Source organism: Talpa europaea (genome assembly GCF_964194135.1).
Source record: "Talpa europaea genome assembly, chromosome: 5".
Lineage (NCBI taxonomy): Eukaryota > Metazoa > Chordata > Mammalia > Eulipotyphla > Talpidae > Talpa > Talpa europaea.
In genome coordinates this window covers 143,261,094-143,277,235 of record NC_140071.1, presented here as the reverse complement: position 1 = coordinate 143,277,235, position 16,142 = coordinate 143,261,094, and the positions used below count along the sequence as shown (strand labels likewise).

The 16,142-nt window shown below is 51.3% G+C and overlaps 1 protein-coding gene across 1 annotated transcript in view; it reads left to right on the top strand.

Moving 5' to 3' along the window:
- Nucleotides 1-10,157: 10,157 nt before the first annotated feature.
- FAM193A (family with sequence similarity 193 member A) overlaps nucleotides 10,158-16,142 on the top strand; it is a gene marked incomplete at both ends in the record, with an annotated part of 59,273 nt that continues 53,288 nt past the window's right edge. Inside the window, one exon of the mRNA XM_084234261.1 lies at nucleotides 10,158-10,355. Within this exon, the coding sequence (XP_084090387.1) occupies nucleotides 10,158-10,355 (198 nt within the window). The remainder of the gene's footprint in view (nucleotides 10,356-16,142) is intronic.

The window sequence follows — 16,142 nt, the reverse complement described above, 5'->3', positions numbered from 1 at the left end:
TTTCAATGTCTACAAACTGCGATTCTTGGTAAATCCACCTATCTGTGCTGTTTTGTTTTTCTGTATATTGCTTAATTTTTTCTGCCAGTTTGGCTTAGGGTTTGTGAAAGTCCATGTTCCTGAGTTAATATCGTCTTGTCACTTGCTTCCACTGAGACTAAAGCATATTCTCTCTGTAGCCCCGATATGAATTAGTTGTTACTGGGGTTTTGGTAGGATTCAGAAATAGAATCTCATGAGCTTCTGTTTTTTTTGGTTTTTGGTTTTTAACATCATTCTTCATTTTTGCACAATGAATGCTTTTTCATCTTGGTTGTAGCCCAATTCCCACCCCCCTTATTTTGACTGTAATCCCTCCTACCTGCACCCCCCAACCTCCTTTAGTGTGTCTCTGGCTTGTAGTTGCTTGTTGATTTTGATTTTTACTTTATTAGAATTAGTCTTTCTCCTGGCCCCTTATTTAGGTTTTCTAAATTCCTGCTATGAGTGAGACCATTTGGTATTTTTCTTTTTCTGTCTGGCTTATTTCGCTGAGCATAATCCCTTCCAGCTCCATCCCTGTTGCTGCAAATTGCATGAGTTTATCTTTTTTGAATGCTGAGTAATATTCCATGGTGTATATGGACCACATCTTCTTGATCCAGTCATCTATTTTTGGGCATTTGGGTTGTTTCCAAAGCTTAGCTATTGTAAACAGTGCTGCTATAAACAGAGGGTTGCAGGTGCCCTTTGGAATTAATGTTTCTGTGTCCTTTGGGTAAATACCTAGGAGTGGAATTGCTGGGTCATATGGAAGTTGAGCTTCTGTTTTTATCAAAGAAGTATTTTAAATTATAGATTTGATCTTTTTGGATATTTGAGAACTAGTCACATTTTTAAGTCCGCTTCAAGTTAAAGGTTTGTGGGAATTTATATGATTAATCTCTATAAGATTTGGACGTAAAGTTTGTAATGCCCTGTTTGAAGTAATCTCTGAAGCATCTTTTAATGTTTATGCATGCCCCCTGTCAACCCCCGCACCTCTGGCCTACACCCCAGTTCTATGCAAAAGACCGAAACAAAACATTTATGCATTCTCTTTTCTGATTAGTTGTGAGCGATTTATTAATTTTATATTCTTGTATGTTCCAGCATCCAAAAGTCTTTGTGAATCCGATTATGAAGTGTGTTATTTCTGCTGGTTCTCACTAATGATGACTTCCTGCGTGTTTTGTGAACTTTCCCCCTCCCTCACTGTGAACCTGTGTGCTGCGGTGTGCACTGAAAAATCTTTGACCTGGATTGCAGGTGGGTTTCTCTAGAAAGAATTTGGCTTTGCTTTTATGAGATGATTGAAATTTTTACAACTCAAGGCCACTGTACTATTTCTCTTTTATATTGTGAAATACAGCCCACAAAAAAGCCCACCTCACTGAAGTTTTTCAAAAGCAAATGAATTATCGTAAAACATGCTGTGACCCAGCCAGCGGCAACAAGAAGACAGTCTTGCCAACACCTCAGCAGCCCCTCCCCACCCTCCCGGTCAGTGTGCCCTTCCTCCTTAACCCAAGGCAGTTGCTATTCTGATTTTGGTGAAATCACTCCTTTGGCTGTAATTATAGCTTAATCAGCTAAACACATAGACCTACTCACATAATTTAGTTTTGCTTGTTCGTGTAACTTAAAAATGATGGGATCATTTATGTAGCTTTCTGGAGATGGGGTGGCTTCTAATGCTCAATATTTGTGAGAATCATGTTGTATAGTTTGTTCATTTTCCTTGCTGTGTAATATTACATTGGATGACTATGCTTCAATTTACTTTTCCCCTTCAGTAATTCAAATTTTTTTGGCAATTGACAGCCAACAGTGAACTTTCTCTTTGTATCTTGGTGCAGTTTTGCTCACATGGCTTTGGGCATGTGTTTTAAGTGTGAAATTGCTGGATTATAGGTAGAAACTCAAATATGTGAATATGAACACTTTTTTTCTTTAAAAAATATTTATTGGGCCTCCCCGGTGGCGCAGCGGTTGAGCGCTGGGTTGCGAAGCTGCCTGCGGCCTCTGCGGCGCCGGTTTGATCCCCGGCTGCTCCCTGGCCACCGGAGGAGGGTCCCACATGGCGCGCAGACCTCTCCTGCTGCCCGCTGCTCCCCTCAGCAGTGTCCTTCGGTCCTTCTGCCTGCTCTGCTCCCCGCTCTGGCTCTGGTGAATTCTCTCGCCCTCCCGCGCTTCTGACTGCACCCAGTGCATGTATAAACAAAAAGACAAACAAATAAATAAATAAAAAAAACATGCCTCTATTTAAAAAAAAAAAATATTTATGCATACAAGAACTGGGGTACAGGCCAGAGATATGGGGGGTGTGAGAGGATTCACCAGAGAGAGTGGGGGCAGAACAGGTGGATCCACTGAAAAACACTGCTCAGGGGAGCAGCAGGGAGACAGGAGAGGTCTGCTGTGCCATGTGGGTCACCTCCCTGGCCGGGGATTGAACTCGTGCTGCAATGGCTGCGGATAGCCTCAAAGGTTGCCTCTCAACCCCTTGTGCCAACAGGGAGGCCCATGTGAACATGAACACTTTTAAACAATCAACGGATCAAGAAGGCACAAGGAAAACTGAGAAAATACCTTGAATAATGAAAATGAGAACATAGCATAACTAAACTTAGAGGATTCAGTGAAGGGAGTGCTCAGGGGGGCTGTTTGTAGCTGTAATACAGCTACACATTGCAGCAAGATCGGTAACCTTAGGGGACTAGAAAAAGAAACACAAACTAAACTCAAAGCTAGCAGAGAGATGGCAATAATAAAGATTAGAGGGCCTCCCTGGGGGCGCAAGGGGTTAAGTCAGCACTATGAAGCAATCCAAAATCACTGCAGCACAAGTTCGATTCCCAGCCAGGGAGCTGAACCACAGAGTGCAGCAGACCTCTCCTGACTCCCCGCTGCTCCCCTCAGCAGTGTGTTTCAGTGGATCCGCCTGTTCTGCTCCCCATCCTGTCTCTGGTGAGTCCTCTCACCCCCCCCCTCCTCCTCTGGCCTGTACCCCAGTTCTTTTATGCATAAATAAATCAATCTTAGAAAGAGATTAGGGGCCTCCCCGGTGGCGCAGCAGTTGAGCGCTGGGCTGCGAAGCTGCCCGCAGCCTCAGCAGCGCCGGTTCGATCCCCGGCTGCCAGGCGAGGGTCCCACGTGGCGCGCAGACCTCTCCTGCCGCCCGCTGCTCCCCTCAGCAGTGTACTTCGTCCGTCTGCCTGTTCTGCTCCCTGCTCTGGCTCCGGTGAATTCTCTCACCCTCCCGCGCTTCTGACTGTACCCAGTGCTTGTATAAATAAATAAATAAATCTTTAAAAAAAAGAAAAAAAAAGAGATTAGAACAGAAACAAAAACAAGGAACATCAAGGATGCCAAAAGTTGGTTCTTTAAGATTAAAGAAAACCATTGAAGCTAGATTGACTAAGAACATAAGAAAGAAGGGCCTCCCCGGTGGCGCAGCGGTTGAGCGCTGGGTTGCGAAGCTGCCCGTGGCCTCTGCGGCGCTGGTTCAATCCCCGGCTGCTCCCCGGCCACCGGAGGAGGGTCCCACATGGCACGCAGACCTCTCCTGCCGCCCGCTGCTCCCCTCAGCAGTGTCCTTCGGTCCTTCTGCCTGCTCTGCTCCCCGCTCTGGCTCTGGTGAATTCTCTCACCCTCCTGCGCTTCTGACTGTACCCAGTGCATGTATAAACAAAACAAACAAATAAAAAAAAAAAAAGAACATAAGAAAGAAGAATCATTACTAGAATCAACAGGAGAGGATGTCACTAATAATGTCACAGAAATAGGAGGATTACAGAAGACTCAGGAACATCCGTATGCCCACAAATTGCATACCTGAGATGAAATAGACAAACCCCTGGAAGCACCAACTACTAACACTCACTCTAGAACAAACAGAAAACATGAATGAATAGAAGAACTATATGAAGTCAGATTGCAACAGTATTTAAAACCCCAACAAATGACAGTCCACAACTGACTCTGGCTTTGCTGGAAAAGTCTATCCAATAGGTAAGAAAGAATTAACCTAATGTTTCTCAAAATCATCCCCAAAATTTGAGGGAACATTTCCTAACAATTCTGTGATGATCAGTGTTACCCTGATACCGCAGCCACACAAAGATGCTACAGGAAATGAAAACGAGTAATAACTACATAGTGGATTCCTACTGGCAGTAAGTTCTATTTTCGTTAACCCTATAAATGCCATTTTACTTTCATTTTTGCTTTTTTTTTTTCCTGAGTAAAAATGTATATAATGTGGTTACCATAATCCACATGTGACTCCAAATGAAGCTGGAAGTAAAAAAGTTAGAGATGCCAGTAAGTTTTTATCTTGATTACATATTTAAATCATTTCAAATATATTATGTTGAAAAAAAATTAAGATTTTTTAAAAGTATAAGGCAGTGTTTGTTCATCGCTCTCAAGTCCAGTGTTTCTAGCTTCATTTCTGCTGCAGTCAGCTGTCATGTGCCTTTGAAGATACATGAATATTTTCTCTGGCTGATTTTTGTCTTTGTTTGCAGCAGTTGGAGAATGATGTGCGCAGGGTGATTTTGCCTGTATTTATCCTGTTTGGGGTTTATAGAGTCTTAAACTATGGTGCATACCTACTGGTTGTGGAGAACTCTGCTTCCCTCTGTCTTGCCTTTTCGGATTCCAGTTACATCTAAGTTAGACCTTCAGCTGTTTCTTATTTCTCACTCTTCTGTTTTATCACTTTCCCCACTCTGCTCTTTGGGGTATTTTATTTGAATTATCTTCCAGTTCATTAATCCTGTGTCCTCCCTATTGAATTGTTATTTTTTTCAGTTCTAGTTAGTTTTTCTAGTAGATTTCAGTTCTCAAGTTCGCCATCCTTTACTCTGGTTTTTAACACCCTTTCCATGAATATTGTACTGTGTTATTGTACTGTGTTGCCTTTGCTACTAACTCCAATATGTGGGTCACCCGTGGTTTGTTTTGGTATTTGTCGTCGTCTTTATTTCCAGTCAGAGGGCCCTGGAAGTTCCTTGCCATGCCTAGGAATTTTCAACTGGAAGCTCAACATTGTGCATAAAAATTGTAGAGGCTACAGATGCCTTCTCCCTTTTTGCAAGGCGAACAGGGCAGGTGGTGCTCACCTTTGTGTGGCCCTACACTCGCTGTGCTTTGAGAAGCACAGTTTGAGCAGCTTTTGTCTGCTTGGGGCTCCCTTCTACCTCAGGAGGCCATGCCGCACCAGGACCTGGCCAGTCTGCATCGCTAGGCCTTGGCTTCTCAAGCTGAAGCTGTAAAACCTCTGTTCTGCTTTTCAGGGCCTTTGGAGTTTCTCAGTTCCCCTGCGAGAATTTGGCAGCGCCTTGAAGGGACGAATGGATCCATGTCAGGCTCATGGTTGTCTCCTTCCCCTGATGGGGTCAAGTCCCAAGTCTCCATCTTTTCTGCAGGCGTGCCCTCTGCCCAGACAAAGCCTTGCAGCCCAGTCCAGAGCCCTGAGAACTGGAAAAGAGCAAAAACTGGTCCCTGGCCCTGCAGCAGCGCTCCAGGGGTACATACACGTGCAGCTGGCACACTCCATGGCTGTGGTCTAGTCAGTAACCGAGCACAGTGGACTGTTCCATGTCTGCAACAGCTGCCTGACTGCTGTGCCCTGCCGGCCACCGTCTCTCTGATTTCAGGTACCAGATAACCAGACATTTTCCCTCATAGCCTTCCCTCCTCCTGTTTTTTTGGTTTAGTTTTTGGTTTTTTTTCCTGGAATGAATGAGGAAGTTATGCGGCCTCTTTATGTTTCTTTTTCTATGATTGAGCTTTATCTTGAGACTAATCTGTTGCAGGGCAGGGAGAGGGGCACCCCGGACCCCACAAACCTGCCTGCTCTAAATAGGTTCTGCCATCCGCCGCGTCAACACAAAAACATGAGACTCTAATGGGAAGGAACTTTAATACAATCAGGAAACAACACAGGAAAGGCAAAAAACGTAGTTTCTAAATCAAGCACCCAAAGTCACCCGTCGTCCCCTCGTGGGTAAAAGTCCACCCAAATGGGATTGGCCCAGAGCAAGGCCCCAAAGCAGCCACAGTCTGAAGCACCTTTCCAGTGGGGACCCACAGAAAAGCATCAGAAACAACCAGACAAGGCTGGGAGGAAAAGCAAAATCAAAATCAAGGCAAAAACCACCATTGTCACCTCCCCACGGGTCTCACCCATGTCTGTGTCACCTCGTCCACGACACGGCAAGCACAGTTTCTCCTGTCTCTCAGCTCCATGTGCCTCCTCCAGGTCCCCTCCTGGCTGCATCCTGCTCCTTCCTTCCTCAATCTCCTCTGCAGCTGCTTCTCCCTGCTCAGCTCCACCTTCCCTTGGGTGGGGCAGGGAACCTGGAAACATCCCCTTTTCCTGGGGACCCCTCTGTGGGGGTTTCTTTCACAGTTTTGCCAGATTTTTAATTTCCCAGCCCTTCTCCATCCCTTTCAAGCTTGGGTGACCTTTGAGAGCACATTTGTTTTGAGGTGGAAACAGCCTTAGGATCTATGTGAGAAAACAGACCCCGTGCTGGCTAGTGTGTTACAATGTTAGTCAACTTAAAAAAATAGTTTGAAAGTGCTTTGTCTCCACATACCATCCCCAGTGTGGCTGGCTAGAAGGCTACACTGTATGCAGTTTCTTTTTCAATATTTTGAAGGCCCCTCTGCTGTTACTGCCATGAACTGTTACTGTTAAGACACTTAGTGAAGATATTTCTTGCCTTTTACCATGACTTCCTTTTTCTTCCTAAATGTAGTAGGCTGTTATGCTTAATTCTGGATTTCTACAATTAATCATCCTTGGAGGACTCTTTCAATCTGGACACATGAGTTCTTATTTCTGGTGAATTCCTCACAGCAGTTCCCCTTCCCTGCAGGAGATGCCCGATTCTTGGCACACCCCAAGCCCTGTGGAGGCCGTAGGGCTCCTCTGCCTGCGCGTGTAGGGTAAAGTTGAACGTTTGAACTAGGCGAGGAGAGGAAGGACAATCACTCATGATAAAATAGAATAGTTGTGACAACACACAATTCTAAAGGTTAGGAGTGTGGTCTTGCAAAATAGCTTACCGTGACTTCCAGGAGAGGCCCAAGGCCTGCTGTATTTCTTTCAAAACTCATTTGCCTCCATTTCTCTCCCCTGAACTCTTTCTAGAAAGTTTGTTGGGAGTGCCCAGCTTGAACTTTTGGCTTGTTTCTCTCCTATTTTCTGTCTCTTTTTACCTGCTGAATAATTCTTTAATCCTAAAAAAAAAAAATTATGCATACAAGATCTGGGGTGTAGGCCACAGGTGCAGGGGGTGAAAGGACTCACCTGAGACAGAGTAGGGAGCAGAACAGGTGGATCCACTGAAACACACTACTGAGGGGAGCTAAGGGGAGCAGCAGGGAGACAGGAGAGGTCTGCTGAGCCACGTGGGTAGCTCCCTGGCTGGGATCAAACTCGTGCTGCGGTGGCTGGCGAAAGCTTGGTAACACTGAGACTTTAACTCTTGAATGTGTTTTACAATTTTGTGTATATTAATTTCTGAGACTCCTTTCTTACATGACCTTGAAGCCGTTAGCATTTGAAACACTTTTGCCATCTTTCCATTAACATATTCTTTGCTGGACCCCTCTCCTGCACACACCTTTTTTGCCTCTTTGCTTCAGCCATTTCTTAAGTGGCAGGAGACCGTGGGCCATCTTCATGTTTCAAGGACATGTTTGCGTTGACTTGTAGGCCCCAATTTGGGATAAGCATCTGGAACTGACTCTGGGATCCCCCAATTTCACGTCTGGATCCTCACATTGTCTTGTTCCCACAGAGACCCTCCTGTGCTTGCAGGAAGCCTAGCTGCCCTGGTTCGTGGAAGTGGCCTCAGCAGGGATGTCCAACCGTTTTTTCTGCAGACTTACTAAAGCCAGAAATGAGGAAAGGCTTTCTAGGTAAGGATCACTATGTAATACTCACTGATTATTACTTGGGAGGTATCTCATTTTTCTCATAAAATTATCTTGTGTTCATAAAAAAATTCTTAAGGATTTCACTTTTAGAAAAATACCAGTATATCCTACCTTTTCCAGTAAGTCAGGCAGGCCTCTCCAGGATCACTGCCCACCTCTCTGTGGCCACTCTGCTCCTGTCAGCCAGAGATGCTTTCAAATTTCTAAGAACATAAAGATTCTTTCTGGCCTTTAGTTCTGTTTTCTCTCTTGTGATGGTTAAATTTTTGCGTGTCAACTTGAATTGGCCATAGGGTGCCCATGCATTGATCAAAGGACACTCTGCCTGGACTTATTTTGGAATGAGATTAACATCTGACTCAGTGAACAGAGTGGGTGGGCCCCATCCAATCAGTTGAAGCCCTGAATAGGAGACAAGGCTGAGGAAGAAAATTTGCTGCCAACTGCCTTAAGCTTCATTCACCCTTGGTTTTTCCCTATCTTTGGGCTTAAACTCAAACATCACCTCTTCCAGGGCCCCAAGCCTAACAGCTTTCAGACTGAAACGCCACCACGGGTTCTTCCTGGGGCCCCACCTTGTGGACTGCAGATCTTGGGACAGTCAGTCTCCATCACTGACTGTGTGCCAATTCCTTCCATCAGTCTCCATTCTTGCTCCTGACACCCCTTTAGACACAAAGTGAGAGTCATGCAGAGTTGGCTTCTGGGCCCAGCTCTGATGTTGGGGTCACTTACCAGCTATGAACTTCCCTTTCTCATCTGCGCTATAGGCCTATGGCACCTCCCCAAAGGGGCCGAGAGCACTAGATGGGCATCTAGCCACTACACAGCAGCCGAGCGCCTGGGGCAGAAGCTTCACCTAGTGGGCATTCACACATCTAGAATCTAGGCTGGTGTGTCCAGCCCTTACCTGGCGGGATCAAGGACTCAAAAGGGCATGAGCCAAACACCTGCGCGCTCACCATCCCCTAAGACTTCTCGGGGCACCGGAGAACACCCAGTCCAGCGCCAAAGTGCCGTGAGAAGGCCGAGTGGGCGGGTGCGGGAGAACAGAAGCCCGAGCCACTGCCCACCCAGAGGAGTGCCAGGCAGGCCTGTCCACCCGCTCTAAGTCCACATCCGGGGCACCCCGAGCCGTCGGGAGGCCGAGGGCACCGGGTGGGTCTGGTCTCACAGCTCCCTCTGACCCGCGAATGGAGGCGCTCGGCCTCGCAGCCCAGGGCCAGGCGCGCCGCGGCCGCCAGCCCCACGCGGCCCCACCGGGGAGGGCGCGTCCTTTGTGTCTGGGCGGTGGTGGGGGCGGACGCCGGGCCCGGCGGAGGCGGGTCCCAGGAGGTGGCGGCCGGGCCCGGGCCCGCGGTGTCCGCGCCGGCCCGGCCGCCCGCCCCCACCCCGCACGCCCGCTGGGCTCGGGGCGCGGGCCGGCCCAAGGTCACCGCGCGAGCGAGCCCGGGCGGCGGAATCGAACCCGCGGCCCCTCCAAGGTCACCGGCCGGGTGCGGCCGAGCCGAAGCCGCCCCCGGCGCGAACCCGGGCTGGCGGCCGCGCGGGCGGGCCCTGGGGCCTGTCGCCGCCGCGAGAACGCCGCCGCCCGCGCGGCCCGCCGCCCCGGAACGCGGCCTCCCACCGCCGGCCCGCCGCCCGACTACGGCTCCCGGCGGGCCGCGCGGCGCGGGCGGGGCGCGGGCGGGCGCGGCGGTGACGTCAGGCCGCGCCCCGGCCCTCGCGCGCGGCCTGACGGGACGCGTGGTCGTGCGCCCGGCGCCCCCGGCGGCGGCGCGGGCGGAGCGCACTCCAACTCCCGGCGTGCCCTGCGGGCCGGCGCACGTTAACGGCGGGCGGGGCGGGAGGCGCGGGGCGCGCGGCCGGGAGGGCGGGGTGGGGGAGGGCGCCCACACCCCTCCCCCTCGCCGCTCTGCCCCCTCCCCCGACGTAAGCCGGGCTCCCTTTCCCCTTGTGTCCGCCATATTGGGCTCAACTCTGGTCAGCGGCGGCGCCGGCCCGGCGGACTCGCGGCTGCTCCCGCCCGCGGCCTCCCGCAGCTCCCGCCGCGCCGCCGCCCCGCCGGAGCGACCCGCGCCGCCCCCGCCCTCGCCGGCCGCCGCGCCCGCCGCCGCCTCGGCGCCCGCCCTCCCGCCGCCGCCGCCGGCCGGGCCCGCCCGCCGCCCGCCGCCGCCGCCATGAGCCCGGCCGACGCCAAGCGCGGGGCCAAGCGCCGGAAGAACAAGCGGGGCGGCGGCGGCAAGGCCGGCCCGGCGGCGGCGCTGCGCGGCTCCCAGGCCGCGGGCCTGGCGGCCCCGGGCGGCGCGGCGGCGGCCAACGGGCCCCTGGGCGCGGGCGCGGGCGCGGGCGGCGCCGCCCCCGGAGGCTACTTCGAGGTGAGCGCGGGGCGGGGCGGGGCGGGCGGCGGGCGGCGGGCGGGGGGCGGCGGCTGTCAGCGCTGTCAGGCCCGGCGGGCCGCGGAAGTTGGCGGCGAGAGCGCGGCCGGGCCGGGCCGGGCCGGGCCGGGCCGGGCCGGGCCGGGCCGGGCCGGGGCCCCCGCGGCCCGCGGGCGGAGCAGGTGGCGCGCGGGCTCCGCGGCCGGGGCCGAGCCCGAGGGGCGCCGACGCCCGCGGGGCCGCCCCTCTTCGGGCGGCCGCGGCGAGGACCCCGCGCGCCCGCGCCCTCCGCGCCGGCCCGGGCAGCTTTGTCTCCCGCGGCGCGCGAGGACAGCGACGGCCTCCCGCGCGGGGCCGCCTCGCGCCGGCCGGTCTCCCGCAGGTGGCGAGCGCCGGGGCGCGGCCCTGGCCCGAACACGCCCCCGGAGCCTGCGTGTCCGCGGGCGCCCGCCGGCGGCCCCGCGTCTCCCCGGGGTCGGGCCGGCGCGTCCCCACGCGGCGGGCGCCTCAGGGGGCCCGAGAGACGCGCGCGGGCCGGGCCGGGCCGGGCCGGGCCGGGGCCCCGCAGAGCCAGGAGGAGCGCTCGGCCCGCAGCGCCCGCAGCACCCGGGCACGCGGCGGGCACGCCCCTCGCCGGGCCTGGCGCTCTCGGGCGGGCGGTGCCGCCTGACGGCCTCGCCTCGGCGTCCCGCTCCCGCTCCCGCTCCCGGGGCTGGCGGGGATCCGGCCGGGAAGGGCAGGCGGCGGGGGCACGGCGCACCTGGCGCCCCCACCCTGGGGCCGGGGTGGGAGGGAGCCGGGAAGGACTTGGCCGCGGGCGCCGTGGAGAGGCCGTCTTGGGCCAGCGGCCTCCTCGCCCGGGCGTCTGCTCTGAGGGTTGCCCTGAAGGGAAGACTTGGGAGCGGACGGGCAGCGGCGCATCTTATGTGGCATCTCTCTTTCCAGGTATCACTTTCATGACGTGTTCAGTGAAGAAAGACGCCTGCAAGATACAGGATAGTGTGTGGCGGGACCCTTTTTAGAAATGTCTGTGTCTGTCTGCATGTGCTGGGGAAGCCTCCCAGGGTGCACATCAGAATAACCTGTGGCGGAAAATCTGATGACTCATGCCTCGGGCTCTGCGGCTTCCGTGGGAGCGGGACTTAGGGGGCACAAGGTGCGAGCAGTGCTCGGCCGTCCCACGTTGCCAGCAGTTTTGCTTTTTTCACATAGAGCAAATTTGGGCTTTTTCCATCTTTCAGTGGTGAAACAGTTGGCTGTCGTATACAAAGTAAAAATATTTGCACCATCAGAATTCTGTTTTCTGAATCGGTGTGCAAAATTGAATCGCACGCGTTACTTACAAAACCCCGTGCGCTGCTGTTACAGAAGCAGACCTGTGCCTCTCGCTGTTGGAATGACGCTTTGTTCAGGGAGAAATCGAATGGCGGTTTAGGGCGACTTTTAAAATGTCATTTGTAAAAGGAAGTCGCTGGGGTAGGGTCAGCATTTCAGACAGTCATACTAAAGGCTTAAAGTCGGTGTGGGGCGAGTGTGGTGACGTGAACCCTCGTTCACCGCCGCAGAGGTGGAGCTAGAGGTGGCAGCGTTCACAGGCTGTTGCCAGGCCTCCTGGGGGCTTTGGGGGGTACACTTGGAGGACTCTCCTGTGCTGTGGAAATAAATGGCTGCCATGATGAAATGGGGTACAGGGTTGCTGTTGCAGTTCACGCGCACCGAGGTGGGCTGAGGAAGTAGGTGGCATGGAGGCTCGTAGACTGGGGTCCTTGAGCGCGAGGACACGTTGGTGTTTCACGTACGTGTACTGCCAGGGGACCCACAGGCCAGGACAGAGAACATTCCAGTACCCTAGAATCGCCCATCCTCACCACTCTTTTCTCCTGCATCCCTCAGGCACGCTCGCTGGCCAGAGCTCAGGCCCGTCAGCGCCGAGACTGGTCCGCGGCTTCCACTTCTGCACGCGAGTGGTCTGCAGTCTGGCCTCCTGCTGAGGGGCCGCAGGATCAAGCTGACAGGCATGTCCAGGTGTGTCTGCCCAAGGGGGCGGTCGCTGGGCATGTGTAAGGCCTGACCTCAGCCAGCACCAGGTGAGCGGTTGCTCTCTGCTGCCCGGCGCCGGCCTCCCCACCTGCTCAGCCACCACCTGCCTCCTGGGAGCGCCCCGTCCAGCCACAGGGCATGACGCTTTCTGCAGCTGGGCTGTTTCCTCAGCCCGTTGATTTGGAGAGTCAGTCAGGCGTCAGTGCATCGGTCGTCTCCCTGCTGGCGCACTGGTCTTCAGGCGGCCCTTTCTGCGCCCGCTCTGCTCTTGGTGGACATGGGGTGGTTCCCAGGGCCTGTGATCATCGCGGGAGAGACAACTCTGCTATGAATGTGCAGAGTTGGGTGTGAAAGCCAGTTTTCATTTCTGTAGGGTAGATGCCAAGGAACGGGAGCTGGGTCTATGCTAACATAACCCACTGCTCGGTTTCCCATGTGGGGGTGCCATCCTGACACACACCCCCCAACCCCCCGGGCATGGGCCTCCTTGCTGGCACTTGTTGTTGTCAATAGCTTTAATTTTTACTATATTAGCAAATAAGTGTGTGGGGCACAGTGGTGTTAATTTGCATTTCCCTAGTGACTGGTGATGTTTGAACTTTCAATGTGTTTATTATTCCTATACTAACCTCAGGTGAAATGTTTTTTCAAAACTTTGCCTATTTTTAATTTTTCTGAGTTTTGAGAGTTCTGTATAATTCTGAACATGAGTCCTTTGTTGGATATGTGAATTGCAAATATTCCCTTCCGCTTAGTATCTTCTTTTTTTAGTCTGTTAACTTTTTTAAAGAAAAAATTAATTTTTTTCATTTTATATTTCTTGGTGTCATGTCTAAGAACTTCTTGTTTTATAAGATGCCTCACAATGAAGGCCTGTCCCCTGTGTTCGCTTCTAAAGCTTTCGTAGTTTCACATTTCGATCTAATTGCGTGTTTTTTTTTTTTAAATATGTACTTATTTCTGCAGACAAGAGCTGGGGTGCAGACCAGAGGTGTGGAGGGTGAGAAGACAGAGTGGGGAGCAGAACAGGCGGATTGACTGAAACACTGCTGAGGGGAGCAGCGGGGAGACAGGAGAGGTCTGCCGTACCATGTGGGTAGCTCCCTGGCGGGGGATGGAACTCGCGCTGCAGAGGCTGCAGACAGCTTCGTAGGTTGCGTCTTCACCCCCTGCATCACCAGGGAGGCCCCAGTTGCGTCTTCTTATGAGTTAATTTTGTATATGGTGTCAGATTCAAGTCGGGGTTCTTTTTTCTTTCATACAGATGTCAGGTTGTTGCAGACCCATGTGTTGAAAGTATAATATAGCCTTGCTCCAACGAATTGACTTATCGTCCTTGTCAAAACTCAGTTGAGACCTTGTTTGTAAGGTTATTTCTGGATTATCTGTTGTGTTCCTCTGTCACTCTGTCTTAATTACTGTATATCTTCAAATTGCACAAGGTAATTCTTCCAACTTAAAGCAATTGTTTTGGCTATTTGTTTAGCTCTTGCATATATTTTAGAAACAGTTTGCCTGTAAATAGTTTTTCTCAGATTTTATTGGAATACACAAATCTCTGATCAGTTTGGTGGAATCTTTCATTCTGAGAATATGGGATATCTCTATTTGGGCTTTTTTTTTTTTCATGCACTTGTTTTAGATTTATACAGTATCATTTTTCAACTCTTGCAAATCGTGTTTTTTTTTTTAATTTTTCTAGAGGCATGTTTTATTTATTTGTTTGTTTGTTTGTTTGTTTTGTTTATACATGCACTGGGTACAGTCAGAAGCGCGGGAGGGTGAGAGGATTCACCAGAGCGGGGAGCAGAGCAGGCAGAAGGACCGAAGTACACTGCTGAGGGGAGCAGCGGGCGGCAGGAGAGGTCTGCACGCCGTGCAGGACCCTCCTCCGGTGGCCGGGGAGCAGCCAGGGATCGAACCGGCGCTGCAGAGGCTGCGGGCAGCTTCGCAACCCAGCGCTCAACCGCTGCGCCACAGGGGAGGCCCGCAAATGGTGTTTTTTTAATTTCAGTTTCCATTTGTCATTGTTAATATAAAAAATAGAATTAACGTTTAATCTTCAATCTTGTTATAATGTATTTGAGAGTTTTTTTGTTTGGATTCATTGGGACATTCCTTTCTAGTTTGCTGGGAATTTTTTATTAGTGGCGGTTGAATTTTGTCAAGTGCTCTTTTGAATCAGTTTATATGATTTTTTCCCCCTTTATTAATGTGGTAGATCAAATTTTTAACTTCTGGATATTGAACCAGCTTTGCATTCCTGGAATAAACTCTGTCAGTGTATATTACTTTTTTTTAATTCACGGATTTACTGTATGAATAATTTGTTGAGCATTGCTGCATTTATTTTCATAAGATATGTCAGTAGATTTCTTGTATTGCCCTTCTTGGCTGGTGTTGGTACCAGTGTAATGTTGGCCTCATAAAGTAAATTAGGAATTAATTGTTCCCTTCACTCTATTTCAGTAGTTTCTGGGTTTCAAAGAATTGGTCCATTTCATCTAAGTTGTTGAATTTATGTGTGTAGAGTTGTCTGTAGTGCTCAGTTATAACCCTTGTAACTTGTGTGGGCCTGCAGTGACGTTTCCTCCTTCATTCCCAGTACTGACGCTGTCTTCTCTTTTTTCCTGCCAGTATTACTAGAAGGTCTCTTTAAAGATTCAGCTTTTTGGGCCTCCCTGGTGGCGCAGTGGTTGAGCGCTGGGTTGCGAAGCTGCCCGCGGCCTCTGCAGTGCCGGTTCGATCTCCGGCTGCTCCCCGGCCACCGGAGGAGGGTCCCACATGGCGCGCAGACCTCTCCTGCCGCCCGCTGCTCCCCTCAGCAGTGTACTTCGGTCCTTCTGCCTGCTCTGCTCCCCGCTCTGGCTCTGGTGAATTCTCTCACCCTCCCGCGCTTCTGACTGTACCCAGTGCTTGTATAAATAAATAAATCTTTAAAAAAAAAAAAAATTCAGCTTTTTGTTTGATTTCCCTTCCGTTTATTCTGTTTTGATTTTACTTTGTCTAATTTCTTTAGATTTTTAATTTAAAGCCTTTCTGTGTGATGTGCATATTTAAGGCTATAAACTACCCCTCACTTTTTTTCCCCCCACTACTTTTGGTATGTGTTCATTTGTTTTGCTTTCATTTGATTTAAAATATTTTCTAATTGGGCCTCCCCGGTGGCGCAGCGGTTGAGCGCTGGGTTGCAAAGCTCCCTGCAGCCTCTGCAGCACCGGTTCGATCCCTGGCTGCTCTCCAGCCACCGGAGGAGGGTCCCACATGGCGCGCAGACCTCTCCTGCCGCCCGCTGCTCCCCTCAGCAGTCTACTTCGTCAGTCTGCCTGTTCTGCTCCCTGCTCTGGCTCTGGTGATTCCTCTCACCTTCCTGCGCTTCTGACTGTACCCAGTGCTTGTATAAATAAATAAAGAAAGAAATCTTTAAAAAAATTTTTTTCTAACTGTCCTCAAATCATCTTCGATGACAGGTTATTTAGAAGTGTGCTGTTTAATTTCTTGGTAATGTTTTGTAATGAATTCTAGCCTGATTGCAGGAGTCAGAGAACATGTTTGCACAGTTTTAATTATTTCAAAAGTTTTAAAGTATGTCTTGGTGAATATTACATACATTTAAAACATGTATATTCTGCTGTTATTGATGTTCCTTAATGTCAGTTAGGTCCATTTTGGTGGTGATTTTGGTCAAGTCAGCTATATTCTTGGTGAATTTTTGTCTGCTAGTTCCATAGATTGCCTGAAGAAGAA